General features: G+C 39.8%; 1 protein-coding gene across 1 annotated transcript in view; it reads right to left on the minus strand.

Moving 5' to 3' along the window:
- The window catches only part of LOC117486834 (dedicator of cytokinesis protein 3-like), a 213,327-nt gene that overhangs the window by 6,195 nt on the left and 184,296 nt on the right, over window positions 1–22,836 (minus strand). The window contains 24 exon segments of the mRNA XM_034135405.1: window positions 1,674–1,764; window positions 1,947–2,062; window positions 3,492–3,573; window positions 5,580–5,697; window positions 7,436–7,527; window positions 8,785–8,901; window positions 9,365–9,448; window positions 10,327–10,506; window positions 10,993–11,079; window positions 11,422–11,588; window positions 12,298–12,439; window positions 12,885–12,989; window positions 13,217–13,293; window positions 13,296–13,302; window positions 15,628–15,776; window positions 16,479–16,572; window positions 16,743–16,803; window positions 17,756–17,851; window positions 18,308–18,334; window positions 18,491–18,576; window positions 20,086–20,234; window positions 20,384–20,442; window positions 20,928–21,028; window positions 22,369–22,444. Of these exon segments, the coding sequence (XP_033991296.1) occupies window positions 1,674–1,764; window positions 1,947–2,062; window positions 3,492–3,573; window positions 5,580–5,697; window positions 7,436–7,527; window positions 8,785–8,901; window positions 9,365–9,448; window positions 10,327–10,506; window positions 10,993–11,079; window positions 11,422–11,588; window positions 12,298–12,439; window positions 12,885–12,989; window positions 13,217–13,293; window positions 13,296–13,302; window positions 15,628–15,776; window positions 16,479–16,572; window positions 16,743–16,803; window positions 17,756–17,851; window positions 18,308–18,334; window positions 18,491–18,576; window positions 20,086–20,234; window positions 20,384–20,442; window positions 20,928–21,028; window positions 22,369–22,444 (2,363 nt within the window).

Here is a 22,836-nt window from a genome sequence, read left to right on the forward strand (position 1 = left end):
GTCATTTTGACGGACAGGATCGATCGACATTTCCGCCAAAATCCATTACTACCCGTCGGTCTGTACAGAACTCTGACGAGGGGCGCACGCTCATGAACTGTTAGCACCGGTGTTACCCATGCCCACTGCACCTCGCGGGAGCGCGCGCAGCGTAAAGCAAAAAATCCCAGACATTTCAATGATTTGTTCTGCAAAGTTAGGTTTAGAAACTATATCATTTCCTTTTTGGCGGGCATGCATAACACGGCATAACACCAGAGCCTCGCTGCGGGGAAGCTTTGGCGCTGTTCAGAGTTTGTTCTAATCCGTCAAAATGACAGACTGTGATAGACGGAAAATATTCGGTTAACGCGACCACTGGTGTCAACCTACCTGGTCAACCTACCTGGTAATAAACCTGTTTCTAAATCTGATTCTGATATTTGTGCCCCTGGTGGGCTAATTATGCTGAATTTTGTGTCGATTTGAAAGTCTTAGAAGACTCAAAACTCTCGTTCATAGATTGAATTGATTCAACATTACATTTCATTTTTTTACATTTCATTTAGCTGACGCTTTTATCCAAAGCGACTAACAATTACCAATTACAGGGACATTCTCCCTGGAGTAACTAACCCCTAGATTCCACCGGGTCCGTCTGCGCCGCGTTACGGCTGCGCCGCGGTTTTGGTCCGGCCTCCTCCGGCATCATACCCTACCAGGCGCGTTTCAGAAGCATTTCAGAAGCGGAGCGTCTTGCCTGCCGGCTCGCAGTTTTTGTTGATTTGGGCATATTTCCTGGACAGGCTACTTTGTACAGACAAAGTTAATAATAACTGTATCAAAGATGTGTTGCTGTATTTTAGTAGTAAAAAAATGCATTCATCATCATAATTATTCTATATATATAATTTACACAGTGCCTGCAAACCGGAGGAGAACGCTGGCATTTCTCCTCTTACTTGAAAGACTACGGAGGGATAGGGTCTGCAAAATTAGTTTGTGTGTGTGTGTGTATATATATATATATATATGCTATATATGCTCTGAACGTTCCACTTCCTGCCTGCCCGACCTTACGTTACGGCTGCGTCGCGTCAGAAATAGGATTTATCCTAATTTTAGAGGAGCCCTGCACCGAGACGCTTCTGGGACGCTTCTGAGCCGTAACGCGTCGGGTGTGGTGGAATAGCACCCATTGACTAGAGAGGCCCCGATCGCCTTGAGCGCCGCGGCGCAGCCGTAACACGGCTGTAACGCGCCACAGACGGACCCGGTGGAATCTAGGGGTAAGGGCTAAGTGCCTTACTCAAGGGCACACTAGTGGTGGTGTTCCAGGTGGGATTTGAACTCACAACCTTCTGATCCCAATTGTATATATTTTTCTTGTTTTTCTGTCGGCGCTCTCACACAAAATGAAATGTTTTAACCAGAAAGTGGTTGTATTTATACACTGGTGGGATGATTATGCTGAATTTTGTGTCGATTTGAAAGTCTTAGAAGATTCAAAACTGAGATTCAAAGATGAAATTGATTCAACATCCTCAATATACTTTTTTAAAAAAGCACCAAAATGTTACAAATCGGCCAAGCCATTATTTAGCTATTCTCTGCATATGCTAACTAGTGCTAATTCATGCAACTTATGCCAATTGTATATCTTTCTCCTCCTGTTTTTCTGACGGTCCTCTCACCTTTCTCGGCCACAGAGAGGTTTGGGTCGCTGCAGGGTTTGCATGGTCCGATCATCACCTGGTGGAACAAAGCCCTCTGGAGGTTCGTTGGCTGAAGAGAGACATAAATCATGTTAAGATTTAAGGTTTTTTAAATGTCCTTGAAACACACCGTACATATTTAAATAAAATATTGTAATTTAAGGTATTCCAAGTAGCAGACATAAAAAGGAGTTGAGTATGATTCTGATTCAGATAATGACTTAAAACTTAAAAACCTCCCTGGCCTCCTACCTGTCCGTTCTCGATGTTTGAGTACATGGCGCTGCTCGGCCGGTCTCTGTGAGGCGGCAGCAGCATCAACATCTCTCGGTTGTGTCGATATTTGTCCGGAAGAGAAGGAGAGCCCACTGCAGACACAAGAGATTTGATTTATTTCGAATGTGTAAAACAATAATTGTTAGACAAATCTCACTGGTCACCGTCTTGAGCTTCAATCTCAGGATCCATGTATTTATGATCCTCTCAAGAATGGAAGTAGTCATCACATACAGAGCATCAACTAGTTTAGTGGGAATGCTGATACAGCCACTATATGTTATGCTACGGACAAAAAGTTTATTATTATTATTCTGCCGACTTATTTTGGCCCTCTTCTCCTCCCACATTCAACATCGCAGAAACTCTGTTCAAACATCAAAACGTTCAGCTCGGTCGGGAATCACAGGCTATTACTTTTATCATTCATAACTTTCATAATTCCAGAGATACATCCCATAATACATCACATTTTTAACCATTGAAGTCAATGGAGATATTCTTCAGACTTCAACAAATCTTCATGCGACTTCAACTGCTAACTGTTCATTCATACTTTCACTCAGAAACCTCATTCCAACTTTCAAATGTCACACATCTTTCTGACATTATTCGTGTAACACAACCTTTAAATCTGATTCTTACTTTTAGAGATATTAAACATTGTTCAGACCTTGTTAAAGAGGTTTTCTTCAGATTTTAACATTAACTACAGTGCGTGATGTCACAGAGTGGAGCAAATCTTGAAATTTGCCTTCATATATTTTTTTAAAACTGCCATAATTCCCAAACCCTACATTCTTGAGACATAATCTTTCATGACAAACGTAGGAAAACATCTCGTAGCTTGAACAATGACAAATAATTAAGCAAAATAATTAAACAAAATGCCTCTTGAGGGCATGAAGTGACAAAAACGTTCAACATGTCTCCATTAACGCCCATTGTAATTTCAGGCTGATATTTCCTCACAGCAGCAGCCGCACACCTTTCTTAAACTGCTAAAAAGGCCACATTATTAACCCGAAAGTACACAAAAATTACACTTCAGATACTCAACTTCCTTGACATGCTTCACATTTTGAAATTTCACAGATATCTGTTATCGTTCTTTTTATAATAATAATGAAATCAAACATGAGAATTATTATGCTGTACAAACTTAAGTAGTGTCAAATTGATAAACAAAAATATGACTGACTTACAAATTATATATAAACAAATGATCTACCTAATTACACATCTGAAAAGTGGTGGGAAGAAGTTTACACTTATTTAATCCCACCCCTTCTCCCAAAAACTCAATTATTATTATATATATTTTCTTTTTCTTAAGAAAAGACATTTGTTATTGAAAAATAAACAAACATGAAAACAACAAATAAATAAACAAATACATAAAAGAGTTAAAGGGTAATCAAGAAAAGATAAAATAACAAACCAAATAAATAAATAATTCAATTTAAAGTAAAAAATTAAGAAATACATGGGTCTAAAACAGATTTTAGATGTATTGATTACCTCTGATGGTGGAGGGGGCGGAGTTTATCATCTGAGAGGGAGCAGAGTGGGTGGAGCTTAGGCTGGAGGAGGAGGGGCTTGCCTGGAACGAGGAAGTTGTGATGGTTAGTAAATACAAACTATAAATATCTGCAGAAATGAGTCCTAAAACCAGAAGTGGTAGTACTCAGGTCTTGTACTTGAGTAAAAGTAGAAGTACTCAGATCTTGTACTTGAGTAAAAGTAGAAGTACCAGAGTGTAGGAATACTCTGTTACAGTAAAAGTCCTGCATTCAAAATGTTCCTCAAGTAAAAGTAGAAAAGTATTCTCATCAAAATATAGTGAAAGTAGCGACAGTAAAAGTAGTCATTGTGCAGATTGGTCCATTTCAGAATAATATATATGATATGTTTTATAATGATTGATCATGAAAGTGTTCTCAAAGCTGGTAAAGGTGCAGCTAGTTTGAATGACTTTGTATACTGCAGGGTAGCTTGTGGATTTACTCCAGGTGGAACTAAAGTCTGATTTAACACTTGATTATATTTCACATCATTCATCCACATCTGTAAAGTAACTAAAGGTTTTAAATACATGTAGTGGAGGAAAAGTACACCATTTACCTCTGAACTGTAGTGGAGAAGAAGTACACAGTAGCATAAACTGGAAATACTCGAGTAAAGTACAAGTACCTCAAAATTGTACTTAAGTACAGTACCTGAGTAAAATCTACTTAGTTACTTCAAACGATACATATATATAATTTTTTAAGTCAATATTAGAAGTTATTTTGCCTGTTTTGTATTTGAATCCAGGCACTAAGAGATGTTTTAATCTACAAACTACTTTTTTATTTGTATTTCATGTAACGCATTTGTTAACTGTGTTCTCTTAGACTTCCAATGCATTGATGCAGTAATGATACCTCCATTGTCTTTACTTAATTCTTAAAGATGGTGAGCCACTCAGGTGCTGCTCAAGTAAAGTACAAGCAGTGGCACAGCCCCACCTAGTGTCAGCAGAAAGTATTAAAAATAATGATTACAAAAAAATGCAAAAAAAAAAATATATATAAAATATATTTTAAGATCATGTGTAATCATCTGATTCGTCTGTACATTGCTGTTTTAGTCTGTGTTCTTCTAATTAGTGTCTACAGTGGGTGCCTATTGAGTCGTTTTGAGCCATGTGGGACAAAACCCGATCATGCCCCTCCCTCTCACTGTCTAAGTGAACGGTGACTGTAAAAACTACACTGCGCATGCTCAGAGTATTTTTCATTTTAATGTGTGTGGCAAAAAAATAATGACCATAGGGGCACTGAGCTGCCATCCCCACCATACGTCATCTCACATAATTCAGAGCTGATTGGCTGTAAGTACGTGTGCCGCGAAAAGTGTGTGAAGAGGAGACGAGAGAGCTGCAGTGACGCGTCCTAAAACCAGGAAGTAAGCTGCGCTTGGCTTCCCTCGACAAAAAAGCAATGAGATTTCTCCATAGGATTTTAGAAAATAGCTGGAAATAAGATCTGTGGGAAACGTACCTGTTAGATAAATGCACGTTTTGATCAGCCGGATAACATCCACATGTCTACCCTACTTTTATAATTTTCTAATCATAAATCTATCGATTACATTTATGATAGACTTTTGAAACTACGAGAAGATAAGGAGGACTTTTACAAAAAAGTAGGCTAATAGAGATTTTTGTCCAGAAGGATAGACAAATGGACTTCATCTTCAAGTCAAGGTAAGACCACCATTTTATTGAAAATGGGATCTTACTAAGAGAGAACAATTCAATATTTAAATGATAAAATTACATTTGTTGGGTATCCTTTTGTTGAACTGTCTGTTTAAAATTAATCGAAGCATCAGACAAAAAAAGCTTTTGAAAATAATATTATATTTTGATTTAGGTCAAAATATAATATTTGTAAACCTGAAGAGTCGGTGCCAGTGCCTCACCAGCCATGAACCTCACTGCACGACACTGCAGAAGCTTATATATAGACATCTACGTTTTTTGTGCCCCACCACTTTTGTACATATAAAAACGCCACTGAGTACAAGTACCTTAAGTACTTGAGTAAATCTACTTGCTCTCACCTGCATGCGGTAGAAGTCCTCAGGATGCTCCAGGATCAAAAGGCTGCCCACCGTCTCACTGGAGGAGGGGGAGGAGAGAGAGGAGGGGGGGCGCACAGCTGTCAGAACAGCTATGGGACTGCAGGGGGGGGGAAGAAAAAGGAAGAGCAAGAATCCATGCAGAGGAAAATCGCCAACAAAAAAGCCAAAAAACAACGAAAACATGCAGAGAGACGAGGAGATTCAGCCATGCGTGATGTGGGAGGATGGGAGAAGAGACAGAAAGAGAGAGAGACAAGAAGATGGTAGAATATCAGAAAGTGTGACGTGTGCAGCAGATGGTAGAAAACACACAGTGAGGAAAGAGAGTGGTGCAGGAATGAGTCCTAAAACTCAGACCTGTCCCCTGGTCTATTTATCTGAAAGTGTTTTTGGTTGTTATCCTGAAATGAGGTCTGTGGAGAGCTTTGAACGAAACGTGAAGTCATGTGACCGTGCTGTAGTTCCTTTATAGCCCAACATTAGCCTCCTTTAGCTTAGAGGTGGTGAGGTGAAGTCATGTGACCGTGCTGTAGTTCCTTTATAGCCCAACATTAGCCACCTTTAGCTTAGAGGTGGTGAGGTGAAGTCATGTGACCGTGCTGTAGTTCCTTTGTAGCCCAACATTAGCCTCCTTTAGCTTAGCGGTGGTGACGTGAAGTCATGTGACCGTGCTGTAGTTCCTTTATAGCCCAACATTAGCCACCTTTAGCTTAGCGGTGGTGACGTGAAGTCATGTGACCGTGCTGTAGTTCCTTTATAGCCCAACATTAGCCACCTTTAGCTTAGCGGTGGTGACGTGAAGTCATGTGACCGTGCTGTAGTTCCTTTATAGCCCAACATTAGCCACCTTTAGCTTAGCGGTGGTGACGTGAAGTCATGTGACCGTGCTGTAGTTCCTTTATAGCCCAACATTAGCCTCCTTTAGCTTAGCGGTGGTGACGTGAAGTCATGTGACCGTGCTGTAGTTCCTTTATAGCCCAACATTAGCCGCCTTTAGCTTAGCGGTGGTGACGTGAAGTCATGTGACCGTGCTGTAGTTCCTTTATAGCCCAACATTAGCCGCATTTAGCTTAGCGGTGGTGACGTGAAGTCATGTGACCGTGCTGTAGTTCCTTTATAGCCCAACATTAGCCACATTTAGCTTAGCGGTGGTGACGTGAAGTCATGTGACCGTGCTGTAGTTCCTTTATAGCCCAACGTTAGCTTTTTACTTCAGAAATCATAAAGTGGTGTTAATATGTGGAGATTATCCTGCTGAACTAAACGTGTAAATATCATAAATGTTTGTTTGACAAAAAAAACAGATTATTTTCTGCAATAATCCCGAATCACAGATAGAGATGCTGCCTTAAAAGTCGTAATACAAAACTACGTCATCCCTGCATCACTCTGGTGGAAAGACGGATGAAATCAGTGATTGTAGAGAAACATGGAGAACATGGAGGACGATGTGTGTATGACTTCTGAAGTGTGATGATGAAGTCTCACTGGAGGATGAAGATAAATGTGTGTGTGTGTGTGTGTGTGTGTGTGTGTGTGTGTGTGTGTGTGTTTTATTTCGAGTCATGAGTTTAGTCTTCTCTACGCTGCACATATAAAACTCTTCTTCACTAAAGAACTTGGTTATTTGTGGGTGTACTTTTTAAACTATATGTGTATTCTGACTGTCTGTGTGTGTGTGTGTATGTGTATGTGTATGTGTGTGTGTGTGTGTGTGTGTGTGTGTGTGTGTGTGTGTGTGTGTGTGTGTGTGTGTGTGTGTGTGTGTGTGTGTGTGTGTGTGTGTGTGTGTGTGTGTGTGTGTGTGTGTGTGTGTGTGTGTGTGTGTGTCTGACCTGTGTCGGTGCATCAGTTTGAAGCTCTCGGGGCTCATAATCCCTCGGGGGGTGTTTGCTCCGGATCCAGATTTCTCTAAACCAGGAAGACCCTGAAACATCACGTAAAAACACTGAGTATTCACACATCACCCAAATACAAGTACGCATAACTTTAAATATATTTTGATGCTAACACTTTTGTACTTGAGTAATATTTTGAATGCAGGACTTTAACTTGTAACAGAGTATTCCTACACTCTGGTACTTCTACTTTTACTCAAGTACAAGATCTGAGTACTTCTACTTTACTCAAGTACAAGATCTGAGTACTTCTACTTTTACTCAAGTACAAGATATGAGTACTTCTACTTTTACTCAGTATAAGATCGAGTACTTCTACTCTTTACTCAAGACCTGGAGTACTTCTACTTTTACTCAAGTACAATATCTGAGTACTTCTACTTTTACTCAAGATCTGAGTACTTCTACTTTTACTCAAGTACAAGATCTGAGTACTTCTACTTTTACTCAAGTACAATATCTGAGTACTTCTACTTTTACTCAAGACCTGAGTACTTCTACTTTTACTCAAGTACAATATCTGAGTACTTCTACTTTTACTCAAGTACAAGATCTGAGTACTTCTACTTTTACTCAAGTACAAGATCTGAGTACTTCTATTTTTACTCAAGTACAATATCTGAGTACTTCTACTTTTACTCAAGACCTGAGTACTTCTACTTTTACTCAAGTACAATATCTGAGTACTTCTACTTTTACTCAAGTACAATATCTGAGTACTTCTACTTTTACTCAAGTACAATATCTGAGTACTTCTACTTTTACTCAAGTACAAGATCTGAGTACTTCTACTTTTACTCAAGTACAAGATCTGAGTACTTCTATTTTTACTCAAGTACAATATCTGAGTACTTCTACTTTTACTCAAGACCTGAGTACTTCTACTTTTACTCAAGTACAATATCTGAGTACTTCTACTTTTACTCAAGTACAATATCTGAGTACTTCTACTTTTACTCAAGTACAATTCTTAGGTACTTCTACTTTTACTCAAGTACAATATCTGAGTACTTCTACTTTTACTCAAGTACAATATCTGAGTACTTCTACTTTTACTCAAGTACAAGATCTGAGTACTTCTACTTTTACTCAAGATCTGAGTACTTCTACTTTTACTCAAGATCTGAGTACTTCTACTTTTACTCAAGATCTGAGTACTTCTACTTTTACTCAAGATCTGAGTACTTCTACTTTTACTCAAGATCTGAGTACTTCTACTTTTACTCAAGATCTGAGGATTATATGATATATAATTATTATATTAAATGCTTTATGTTCTAACTCACTTGGCAGAGGCTGCTTCTCATCATCTGGAACTGATCTATCAGCTTTTTGTGCAGGGGACGCATTTCTGGGTGCACCAGCTTCTCGTGCACCGCCAGGCCGACTCCCAGGATGTGAACCTGAGGGGTTATAAATAAAATATCAGTGGGAAATACTTTAATTCTGCAGAGAGCATTACATTAATGCATTTTATTCCATATTTTATTCAATTTTATTCCATCTTTTTTTATTATTTGTAATATTTTTTTATGTTATTATAGTTTTCTTAAAATAGTTCTCTATCTGTGTGTTTATCTTTATGTATGCTCCACGACACCAAGTCAAATTCCTCGCACGTGTGAACCTACCTGGTGATAAACCTGATTCTGATTCTGAGAGAGGATTTTTAATCATTTAACACTCACTGAACTCTTCTAAAAAACTCTCCTGTACGTATATTTACTTCCTTTCAGTGTCCAAAGCCTTACTTTATATGCATTGTATTTTCTTTATTCCTCACAGCATGAATTCTACATTTCCCTGACTTCACGATCTATCCAAAGTACAGTAAGTACAGTTCATCGTGTTGCGTTAAACGTTCACCTGCTCCTGCATCAGGTCTTTGAGTTGTGTGATCTTCTCGGTGTCTTCAGGATGGCTGGTGATGTACTCCTTATCAAAGAAAGCCTGGGGATAAAGGAAAGAACATGCAGCTTTAAAACATTATCAAATACGGAAGAGGATTAGATGTGAAACACAAATTGAGATCTGAACAAAAGGGAATTATGTATTTTTCAGAATTATCTTTCCGGAAAAAAACTGAAATATTTTTTATTTTTCCGATTTTCTTTTCACCTGAAAATCCCAGAAATGTATTGAAAAAAATGCACCTTTGGTCAGATCTAAAAAAATTATAATTATAATTGTGTTGAAAAAGATGAGTGCATCTTTAATATTTTGGTAATACCGCTATTGTCACAAACAAATGTAATTATTATAACCTTTGACGGGCTGTTTTTCTAACAGATATTCTCTTTCGCAATAATCGATTAAATACCCAAAATAATCTTAGATATAACCATCATAAATCCCAAGAACACATTTCACTTTTGTTGTTTTGTTTAATAACCTATATCAAATAAAAAAAGACTCAGTAAAACATATTTTTACCAGGAGTCAAATTTGGTCAAAAAAGATTTTGCTATTTGGAAAAGCAGTAATATAAAAAAAACTGGTGAAAATGTCAGGATAATCTTTATTTTTCCTAACACACTTTCTTAACTTCTTACTTTCTAATTCATTTCATTTCATTTCAAACCTTTATTTAACCAGATTGATCTCATTGAGATCATAGATCTCTTTTTCAAGGGAGACCTGCAAGTACAATACAAGTTAAATACCATGACATCTGTATTACAACAATAAACTATAAGAACATTGATCCTCAATACAACATAACTACCTGTTTTTTCTGACCAGTTTTCAAAGGATAAAAAACATTTCAAAAAATTCCCAGTAAACCTATTTCTCCTCCTGTTTAAAGAAACAATACGTTGTTATCTGACCTCTTGGTAGCGGGCGATGCCTCCGTTGACGGCGGCGTCGATCACCCCGTTCAGAGTCATGCTGAGCAGGTTGATGTTCCCGTGGAGCTGCTTGTGTTGGTACTGACTGATCAGAGTCCGCAGCTCCTGGTTCTTATTCTCCACCACAGAGAGGGCGTTCTCCAGCGGACTCACCTCCACCTGAGAGGCAGAACCACAGGAGAGACCATCAACACACACCGAGAGCAAGGCAAGGCAGGTTTATTTATACAGCACCTTTCAACACAAGGCAATTCAAAGTGCTTTACAAAAATGAAAGACACTAAAAGCATAAAACACATTAGAAACATTAAAAAGCAAAGATAATAAAACATGAATAACACAGGTACATGAATAACAGTTACAGTGCAGTGTGAGATGTGAATAGTTCAATTAAAAGCAGCGACAAAAAGAAAAGTCTTCAGCCTGGATTTAAAAGCAGTCAGATGTCAGCGGACCTGCAGGTTTCTGGGAGTTTGTTCCAGATATTTGGAAAATATCTCTAACCAAATTCTCACATTCCTCTACCCCTAGTCTTCCCGTGAAATCAATCTATTTTGACACTTTTCTAACCTTATTTTATTCCTTTCATTTCCTGAGCACAGGGGAAAAGTTTCTACCGTTGGGTGTGAAGATGTTTTTACTCACCAGCTCCCTCTTCTCCACCTCGAACCAGCGTGAGATCCCGGGCAGAGGGTGAGTCAGGATCAGAGTCGTCCTCTCGATCCAGAGACTCTGAAACACAACGAGCTGTCAGACAGGAAGTCCTAAATCCACACAATCAGGAGATTAATCCAGTGTTTTATACAAGAAATGTCTCCTAAAGGTGGAACGAGCTGCACCTCGGCCAATAAAATACATTCGCAATGATTTAAAAAGGTTTGTCTAATTAAAAGTTAACGTTCTTGCATTCTTGCACACTTATTGGGTTCATATTAAAGCATTTTAAAGAGGCCCTATTCTGCTTTTTGGGGGTTTCCCTCCCCTGGAGTGTGTCCTATAGGTTTTAGTGCATGTAAATGGTCTGCAAAGGCTGAAATCTGTGTTTTCTATCCATAAGTGTTTTTGCCCGCTCACCTTGAACTCGTTGTCTCTGTCCTTGGAGCCTTTATGGAAGGGCCGATCGTATCTGAAGCGCAGCACGTTGTTGACCCGGTAGAAGCTCTTGATGCGGTCTGGGACGCGGTCCATCTGCAGCACGCCCAGGTTGTCCGGCACCGCAGACACAGCGTAGATCTGCAGGTCTGAGGTCAGAGTCAAGGGATAACTAAAGGAAGGGAGGCACTGTGGAAGAAAAACAGGGTCTGACAGGTCTAGTTTTAAATGGATATTTCTCACACCAAACAAATGTCATGTTCTACAGTAGGCCTATGTGTGTTTGCACGGATCTTCTACTTGTACTCAAGTACGTGAAGTCATGTGACCGTGCTGTAGTTCCTTTATAGCCCAACATTAGCCGCCTTTAGCTTAGCGTGGTGACGTGAAGTCATGTGACCGTGCTGTAGTTCCTTTATAGCCCAACATTAGCCGCCTTTAGCTTAGCGGTGGTGACGTGAAGTCATGTGACCGTGCTGTAGTTCCTTTATAGCCCAACATTAGCCGCCTTTAGCTTAGCGGTGGTGACGTGAAGTCATGTGACCGTGCTGTAGTTCCTTTATAGCCCAACATTAGCCGCCTTTAGCTTAGCGGTGGTGACGTGAAGTCATGTGACCGTGCTGTAGTTCCTTTATAGCCCAACATTAGCCGCCTTTAGCTTAGCGGTGGTGACGTGAAGTCATGTGACCGTGCTGTAGTTCCTTTATAGCCCAACATTAGCCGCCTTTAGCTTAGCGGTGGTGACGTGAAGTCATGTGAAATAAGGTGTAAGAGCAGGCAAAGTACGTACTGTAAGTAAAGAGTATGGAGATTTGACAGATCAATAATCACTCATTGATCCTGCAGACTGAAGGATACACTGGGCGTCACACTGCAGAATGGCCTCGTCCGGTTGGTTGGGATGCTGCATCGCAATGGCTTGTGGGAATTCTCCCAGCATCCTTTGCTGGAAGGCCTCTAGCCTCTCGTAGTCATGGCCGCGACAAACAAACTCTTTGTTCTGGTGCGGAGCAATCAAAATGCTCAATGTCAGAAAACAGATAGGACAATAAATGGGGATTTGAACAGTACAGCTCTACCCATACATCATAGATATTATATTCTGCCTCTGTGGGTTAAAACAGCAAGCTAGAAAACAATTTTAAAGGGACAGTGTGGATTATACTTCAGGTTTGTATGAGGTAATGTTCCATATTATATGCAGTTTGTAGAAACAGACAGGATTACCAGCAGGAAGCTAAGCAAAGCACTGCTGTGGACATAGTGAAGACACCTAAGAAAAATCAATATCAGTTTAAATACACGCTGCATTTATAGCATTATCTGCACTTAACCTTGCTATCCTTTTAAGGCTTGTCTCCAAACACCTTTATAGATTTTAACTTGCATTGGTAAGCATTTAGAAGAAGCTACGACGAGACTAGAAGATGCATTTTCAAACTCACTCTGAGGAAGAAGGGAAACTTCCTGCCGTAAAATCCGACCCGGAAAAACTCCGGCTCCAGACGCTGCTGCTCCATAATGTTGTCATAGTACGCTGCCTCCATTTTCTACACACACACACACACACACACACACACACACACACACACACACACACACACACACACACACACACACACACACACACACACACACACACACACACACACACACACACACACACACACACACACACACACACACACACACACACACACAACAGAAGATATATTAATAATGTCTTACAGATATATGAGGAGTGTGTTGATGCTGATTAAAAAGAATAAAAGCTCACCCGTATCCAGCTGAGACTCTGGTAGTCGTACAGAGTTTCATATTGGAAGGCCAGCTCCCTGCACAGAGGGATACCAACTCCCAACACTGCACACACACACACACACACACACACACACACACACACACACACACACACACACACACACACACACACACACACACACACACACACACACACACACACACACACACACACACACACACACACACACACACACACACACACACACACACACACACACACACACACACACACACACACACACACACACACACAAATTGTGAATACAGTACGAACAAAAAGAGGAGCACTTTCTTTTCATATATTGCTTTCTACTTTACGGCCGTCCATTGGGTGGTTCAGGAATGAGTCCTGGGCTGCAGTCGAATAGTCCAAAAATCAGCTCCTAAATTCTAACCCTATCGTCTATTCCTTGACCTCGGAGTGAACGTCATGGGGTTAAGGGATAGTGGATAGGAGAATTCAAAAGGATTTAGGAGAAGAGACTGCGGTACTTTAGAGAATCCGACTGCACTTTCACTATCCGACGTGTTTATGATGCGCCAGCAGAGGTCATAAATGTGCGCCTGCTGCTGTGGGGAAACTATGGAAACTACAGTTTTCTATACAGCGGACTACAACATGGATGTTTAATAAGAACGAGGGACTACTGTAAACTCATCTAGAGACTCTGCACCGTGCTCTGATGCTGTTATGCTTTATGAACGGGGACAACAGAGAAACATATTCTTCATGACCAAAGTTGGAATTGAAATAAAAAAGGAAAGTGAAACTTATGCTCGTCACCCTCTCCCTCCGGTCCACATTAATACAAATGATCCCAATACGTATGATTGTATGAAAAGATCTTAAAATCAATACAAATGTATTTATTATAAACGTTAGTCCTTAACATCTATCACTGTGTATATCACCATTCAAACATCTTTTAAAAGTTGAACAAACCCCACACAGCTCAGTAAAGACTGTGAAATGTTGACTTTATTTGATCATTTCAGTAAAAACTAACGTTCATATTTCTCTTTTTGATTATAATACTGATGAACGTTCAAAACAAAGCACTTTGGCAACTTACCACATACGTTTTAAAATGCTTAATAAGCACCGTAACTTTCATGATATCATTTCTCGGTCATAATCGGTTGTTTCCGTGAACGGCCGACTGTTGTGTGACGGCAAATGCCGCGGCTGCAAGGCATTGTGGGGCAGCATTTTCTCCTCTCCTTTCGGTTAGGGAGGTCCAGTGGTTCCTAAGCTAAAGGAGGTTATAAAGGAAGTTTGAAACCTCCTTTCCTTTCATCTAGAGAATTCGAACGGCACTTATCATGGCTGCCACTGAGGGACTTCCGGGTCATTTCACTCGGTTAGGAAGGTTCCTAAGCTAAATGGACTATTCGACTGCAGCCCTAAACTCCTTTAATGACTCAGCATTCGAGCACTTCCTGTCCCCTGGTCTGGAGGTCAATGGTTTCCTGAATGTGTTTTTGGTTGTTAGCCTGATATAAGGTCTGTGGTTAACACAAGCTGAAGAGATGTAAACGTTTTGTTCTACCAGATAAAATACGTAAGTAAATACCCCACTGGTGGATTAAAAAATAGAGGTTGCTGTAGTTCCTTTATAGTCCAACATTAGCCACCTTTAGCTTAGCGGTGTTGAGGTGAAGTCATGTGACCGTGCTGTAGTTCCTTTATAGCCCAACATTAGCCACCTTTAGCTTAGCGGTGGTGAGGTGAAGTCATGTGACCGTGCTGTAGTTCCTTTATAGCCCAACATTAGCCGCCTTTAGCTTAGCTGTGGTGATGTGAAGTCATGTGACCGTGCTGTAGTTCCTTTATAGCCCAACATTAGCCGCCTTTAGCTTAGCGGTGGTGACGTGAAGTCATGTGACCGTGCTGTAGTTCCTTTATAGCCCAACATTAGCCGCCTTTAGCTTAGCTGTGGTGATGTGAAGTCATGTGACCGTGCTGTAGTTCCTTTATAGCCCAACATTAGCCGCCTTTAGCTTAGCGGTGGTGACGTGAAGTCATGTGACCGTGCTGTAGTTCCTTTATAGCCCAACATTAGCCGCCTTTAGCTTAGCGGTGGTGAAGTGAAGTCATGTGACCGTGCTGTAGTTCCTTTATAGCCCAATATTAGCCACCTTTAGCTTAGCGGTGGTGACATAAAGTCATGACCGTGCATGGAGAAATCCCATTGGTGCTTTGTGGGGGGAACCAGGGAGATGCTAACTTCACCACAGAAATACAACATCCCTGCACCACTCTATTGTCATTAACTTGTAAAGCAGTATTCAGTAACGCTCAGTTATCTTCAAGGACTTGTTGTGTATAATGACTCATGATGCACCTCTAATGTGTGTGTGTTCTTGTCGGCCTCCCCTCCTCACCTTGCCCTTGTTGAAGTAGTGTACGACCTTCCTGCAGAGCCCCTCCTTACGATGCCACTCCGTCTGAGCGGGATAATGCAGGAAGTCCTTCAGAGGACGCTCGTCCCAGTGGAGCAGCTCCCAGTAGAGAAGCAGCGTGAAGCCAGCCTCTGTGGAGAGACAGACATACTTCACTCATATCAGAGAAACTGATAAATGATTCATGGACAAAGTTTGTCTTTCGTTATATTTAATTAAGTAATACTTGTATATGACTGATTGCGCTATTTCTATTCAATTTAATTTGTTTTCATTTGTTTTCATTTGTGTTAAATGCAAGTAAAATATGACCCAGACGCAGACTCAGGGAACTAGATGAGTAACTAAGGGTAATACTTAAGGTATACGCGTGTGTGTGTGTGTGTGTGTGTGTGTGTGTGTGTGTGTGTGTGTGTGTGTGTGTGTGTGTGTGTGTGTGTTTATTCTCCATCCTGGACGACAACACGGACACATACGGACCGCTGGTGTTCCAGTCACTGGTGAGTGTGTGTGTGTGTGACCTTGCATTACTATCCTTGTGGGGACCTACATCTGTTTACACAGTCACGTGTGGGGACTGGCTTCCCTTATGGGGACATAATGGAGGGTAATTTTAGGGTGAAGACTTGTTTAGGGTTAGGGTTAGGCATGTGTTGGTTATGGTTAAGGTTAGGATAAGTCTCCAGGAAATGTATGTAAGTCAATGTAATGTCCCCTGAAGTAATGTAAACATGGTGTGTGTGTGTGTGTGTGTGTGTGTGTGTGTGTGTGTGTGTGTGTGTGTGTGTGTGTGTGTGTGTGTGTGTGTGTGTGTGTGTGTGTGTGTGTCTCACCGGTGTAGTTCTCTGCCTGCAGATGCATGTCACACAGTTTGTGAATGTAACGGATGTACATCTCCTCCTTGTTGATGTCCGACTTGTAGAAATTCTGCGGAGATGCACAGGACAGAGAAGGGTTTTGCAAATATAAAAAACTCTGAATCAAATGTTGGGAATTAAATCTCCATATCTCCAGCATAGAGGTGTTTTTAATAAACACTTAAGGGGTTACAGGGAGATTCAGAAGGTTTGTGAGTAAACTATAATGTATAATCTTACCAGGAGGTTTACAGTGCAGCCGATCTTCTTGTTTTCCGTCTCATCTCCCTTCATGCAGTCTCTGAAGACAAAATAGAAACGTTTAAATAATAGCGACGAGTCTCTGTAACTCAATATGCTTTCTTAATAGTCTGAAATACTGGAATTTGCATGGTTTTCTGTCCATATTTAAGCTAAACTGATATCTAACTGAAGTATTTCATAGGATAGTTTTAGTGTCTCTGTATGTGAGATTGTTCTGTTAGTATTTATTAAGAACAACATATCCCAGGAGTCACTGCGACTGTCAGATTCTCATGGGAGATGTAATTGATGTCAGTTAAAAAGAAAATCTTGCAAAAATCACAAGTTGTCAACAATAACATCCAAATATTACTCAAATCTAATGAAAAATATGACACTACGTCCATTTATATACATGCAGTCTTTGATTTTCACAGTAAAACAAATCATAAGTTCTGTTCATGACATTTGAATCTACAGTAGGCATGACTTTTGTTGTGTTTGCACTTATGTATGCATGCATTACAACTCATATTCCGGTGTGTGTACACTCAGCAAATATGTAGTGAACACAAATGTAATCATAACCCATGCATAAAGAGACATGAAAAGTGCCAGCCTGATAAAAATGACGTTACAGATAACATTTGTTTTTGACGTGTCTCAAAAATGTCTATTCAAAAACTGAAAAAGGAGGATTTAGATGGAAATCCAGGCCAATTGGGTGGTCTTTCTGATATACAAAATGACAACAATAACTTATTTTAAGGTATTACAATGTAAAAAAAAGTGAAGTAAATAGATGTTAGTAAGAAATAAAATAAATGTATACAGTATTGTCACGGCTTGTATCCACTCAGAACGTCTCTATACTGTATGTGTGCTACTTAATACTTGATATACTTACCTTTTTGTCATATAAGAAGTGTGTGTGTGTGTGTGTGTGTGTGTGTGTGTGTGTGTGTGTGTGTGTGTGTGTGTGTGTGTGTGTGTGTGTGTGTGTGTGTCACCTGTAGTCCAGCAGTCTCTCCATCAGTCGTGTGACAGAGGTGACGAAGGAGATTCCCGTCTCTCTCCATGTCTCCTGCTCGATCTTCTCCAGCAGGCTGCAACAAAATAAAAAACTAATTATTTATTGTAATATGCTTTTACGCTATGATGAGAAAACAGAGGTCATTTACAGCGTGAGAAAATATTATAACCCTGCAACCTAAATGATCTTGTTGAAACACAGATTATAAGTAAAGTACAAGTGGGTCCTGTAAGTTAACTTAGTTATGTTCCAAAAAAGGTCTATGTGAGCAGATTTGTGTATTTAATGACATCTTGGTTTCAGACTGCTCACTGATGAAGGACTAATTGATGCTTTTCTTAACATTCATGCAGACAAAAAACAGATGAAGTCAAAGAAGACACACAAAAGGAGATCCTTTCCCAGCTCTATAAGACTTGTTTATAAGAGATCCATGCAGGTTTTACCTTTGTGTTGTCTGACAATAACACATGTATGATTATTAGAAAGCATATAAGAGCAGATGTGAGTAGTTAATGAAACGTCATACCTGGGGTACGGCCCAAACAGCTGCGTTCTAATCCCGCAGCACAAAGCAAACACACAGCAAACACACAGCAGCAGAGTTAGAAACAAGGTTAGAAACAGAGTTAGAAACTGAGTTAGAAACTGAGTTAGAAACAAGGTTAGACGACTTGTTGTTTGTTGTTGTTTGTTGTTGTTTGTGTCTTACAGTAAACCGAAGAGCTCCCTGTAGTTCTCGTCTCCTTTCCCCTCAGACACCAAACTGTCCAGTTTATCGATCAGCTCCGCCTCCACCTGCATGAACAACAAATAAAGAGATAAGAGATGGAGAAACACTGCAGGGAAACACCATCTGTTTCACGCACAGATCAAATAGTCACCCTGAGGCCTGTACTACGAAGCTGGATGTTCTCTTAGCCGGCTGACTTCAGGGAAAACTCGGGCTTTCCGGTCCTACGACGCTGGTTCTCTTTTTAGCGGGCTAGATCTCCATGGTAATTTATGCTGAGCGGCTAACCTGCTCCGGAGCAGGTTAGGTTGCAGGCTAAGAGATCAACTCAGTGAAAGCACCGCCTGCTGACCAATCAGAGCTCCGTGTGCGGAGTTTAAAGATATCAAGTCATATTACAGGATAGAGGAAATACAGAAAAACTGCCGTTGCAGGAAAGACGGCCGGCCAAAATCAACTGACTGTGTGAACGTGAACATTAATAGAATATCTCCTCCCATCTTCAGAGCAATCTGACTATTATAACATTAGCGTTAAGAAAGCTTACTTAAATATCTGCCACAACATAAGGAACCGGATCAGAGTAACATTAAGTAGTTAACTGTTAACTGCTGCAGACGTCGATGTGTCCCATTATCATTCATATCATATCACATCATAATGTATCATATATTTCCTTATCTGAGTCAGCTGAGCCGTATCTGGCCGTGCAACACTCACAGTGTCACATACTGTATGCAGAAGTATTATTTTAAGCAACACATTAAGTTGACGAAACACTCAAGTCAAATGTAATTAAAGTCAGATCGTGTCTTGGACGGGGCAGTGATTTCATAAACCTGTTAATGTACGCATTCAAACACTTTTTCTGTTACCAGCTGTATTCACCTTGCAGGTGCAGCTATGTGGCTTTGATCCTGGATAAAGTGTTTAAGTCATGGATGTTTAAAGTTTAACTTCTTCATATTTGACTAATATTAAAGTTCACTTTTCATTCAGGAAGTATGACGCTGCGCTGTCAGTACGCTTGTCCATGTTTGTGATTGGTCGAATGCTCCAAATACCACCCCTTTCATGTGAACGCGCACCTAACTAGATAGGACACGGCTGGCTTGAGCGATCCACTTGATAACCAGCGTCGTAGTACAGTTTAGCGCCAGCGCGTATGTTTTGGATTGGGCCAACCGGCTAACTCAAACATATCCAGGTTAGGTTGAACCGGCTTCATAGTACAGGCCTCTGGTGTAGAGAAAACATCTAAAGAAAATGTGATGTTTATTTGACTAACTTTGTCTATTTGTGTCTCTTCCAAGACTTTTCCTAAATTCCCCGACTTTTCTACATTTTCTACAAAGGATATAATTTAGATGAATAACCCTCTCTCCTTTAAAAGTAAGGTTTTGGAACATAGCGTTATGATACTTTCAAGGTATTTATATTGCACCTTTACATAATTGGTGATCCAAACAGACCCGGACATTTAACTTTCTTTTTACAATATAGGACCTTTAAAATGAATACATCTGTGTCTACAGTTCATCTCCAGTTGATGTGAAAGAGGTGTTTTCCCAGACCTGCTTGAAGTTCCCATTCTTGCGCTGCTCCCAGTCCATCATGTCGTGGAAGATTGGGATCATGATGTTCCTGACCTCCAGCTGAGGAACCAAGGTCACTCCCAGGAACGGCCCGATCATCCCGGGGATGAAGTGGATCTTATTCTCTCCTACAGATGAACCAGAAAACACATATTTACTCAGAAATCTGACAATAGATCTACCTGTCTGCGGGCCAGTGATCAATATCAGGACAGAAAGGGGCTTTATTTCCTTCTCTTGTTTTATTTATACTGTTAAAAAAAAAAGTTAATCTTACCAAGGTTCTGCCACATGCTGAACAGCTCGTAGGTCATCATCACTCTCATGTCTCCGTACCTGCACACAATCACACAATTATTTATTATTATTGTATGTATGTATTTCCGTGCTAATTTTCTAAAGAATTAAGTATTTCTTGTTGAGTTGAGGAAATACTCCCCCTTCTGAAGCTAGATAAAGTCTTTAAAAATAATCTTTAGACAGCATAAATGCAGCAGTATCATGAATCCAGGAAACTCATATTACTTAAAATGTTTTAGGTGTTTAAATTGATTTCTAAAAATTAAATATTGTTCAGTTTAGTTCTTCTTGAAGGGTATCACTTTTTTATTTGGTCAATGACAATATTTCCCCAGTTGTATAGGATGTAGTGTGTGTGTGTGTGTGTGTGTGTGTGTGTGTGTGTGTGTGTGTGTGTGTGTGTGTGTGTGTGTGTGTGTGTGTGTGTGTGTGTGTGTGTGTGTGTGTGTGTGTGTGTGTGTGTGTGTGTGTGTGTGTGTGTGTGTGTGTGTGTGTGTGTGTGTGTGTGTGTGTGTTCTTACTTGTCTAGCACCTTCTTCCTCTTGGCAGGAATCAGAGTCTCCAGCTGTAAACTGGGCTGGTTGATGTAGAGCACCGCCAGACTGAAGTAGGAGTTCCACACCTGCACAAATAAATATAATTTTATTTGTCTTCCTGTGCACTCAGCTTTTGTCTCTTCAATATAACGTGGTGCAAAGTGAAGGCTCCTTCTCATTCTCATTTGTAAATTAAAATAGAGAAATTAAAAGACATTTTCAAGATTATATGTAAGGCGAAAGAGACTAGAGATATAATGATGGCAAACTAACAGCAGATTACCAGTCCAACCATCTATCCAAATTCACCGACAAATGTTGGGCTATTATAATAGGTTGAGCTACCCAGCTAAATATAGGATCATTCAAATAAAGCCCACCTTTACCAAGTGCAACACTGAAGTGATGAACATATAAATGCATCACAATCATTTAATATATATGATTCTGAAATGGGCCTTACTTACTTTCTGTATTGTTTGAAATGCATGACTCTTAATTGTAGTGTTGTAGAGTGCTTTTTTACATATCATTTAGTATTGCTACTGGTAAAACGAATGGCTTCTCCCCTCTCTCTTCATTTGTGATTGTGTGATTGTGTGTCTGTTAACCCTTAGATGCATAAGTGGGTCTTTTTGGACCCGGTGAGGTGGTTTTCTTGAAGTATCTTTGTAATTACATTTGTTTATCATTTCATATTCCAGCTATTCCTCAAAAAACATGTTTTGGATATCATGCCATTCACATTTTAAATTTACATTTTAAGAAATTGTAGTTTTTGTATTACTACCCCAAGCTTCCATACTGTAAGTGGGTCAAAAATTACCCGGATGCATTTTCTATGGGATCCTCTGGGAACCTTTGATTCTTATCACCTGTTGCTGTCAGGAATACATTCACTGTGGACCACACAGACTACATCACAGGTGACACCTCTCAGGAAGATTATTTTACACAGCAAGATCTGATACCTGTCAGTATAATCATAATAATAATAATACATTATATTTGTATAGGGCTTTTCAAGGACTCAAAATCGCTTTACAATATAAGGGAAGGTTAGGGTGGGGGGTATAGGACTATCAAACTTGATCAACCGGAATGGATTGATGGGGGGTGGGCTATGAGTAGACAAGATGAAAAGAGATGAGTTTTGAAAAGGGACTGGAATACTGTGAGGGTCTCAGAATAGCGGAGATCTTTGCATCAATATGTTCAAAACGCTTTTTTTCAAAATGTAAAAAAAATTTCTAAAATTATAAATAGTGAAAAATTAAATATAAAATATTTCTAGTGTGAACCAAAATATAATACTAAATATTATACAAGTGATTTTTCTTAACCAAAATGACAACAATGGCATAAAAACACATATTATTCTAATAGGGTCCAGTCACTCGTGCATCTAAGGGTTAAAGTCCCGTACCTTAAAGTCAAACTCAGCTTCAGTGAAGTTCTTGTGCAGAGCGGGAGAGAGGTACTGAGCTGTGGTCAGGATGATGCTGCAGAACAATCACAGAAATAAAACAGGCTGTAATGTGAAACACTTCCCATCTCAATCTCAATCTTTTTTTATTTATATAGCACATTTAAAAAACGACCTCAGTTGCCCAAAGTGCTGTACAGGGAACACATACAATATACAATGGGAGTGAAATAATAAAACAATCATTAAAAACTTGATAAAAAGCACAATAACTAGAAACGTATAAAAACACATACAAATGTAAAAATGTAATGTTCAACTAGTATTAAAAGAGCAAAGAGGTCTTATGCACATGTATGTTCTGCAAAGTCTGAATCTGTTCTTAAATGCATCTTTGTCTATGTTGCATCTGCTTTTTTCTTCTGAATTACCTTTTGTATTGTTGCTGCTTTTGGTGGAAAAAACAAT

The sequence above is a fragment of the Trematomus bernacchii genome, unplaced genomic scaffold (assembly GCF_902827165.1).
Source record: "Trematomus bernacchii unplaced genomic scaffold, fTreBer1.1, whole genome shotgun sequence".
Classification (NCBI taxonomy): domain Eukaryota; kingdom Metazoa; phylum Chordata; class Actinopteri; order Perciformes; family Nototheniidae; genus Trematomus; species Trematomus bernacchii.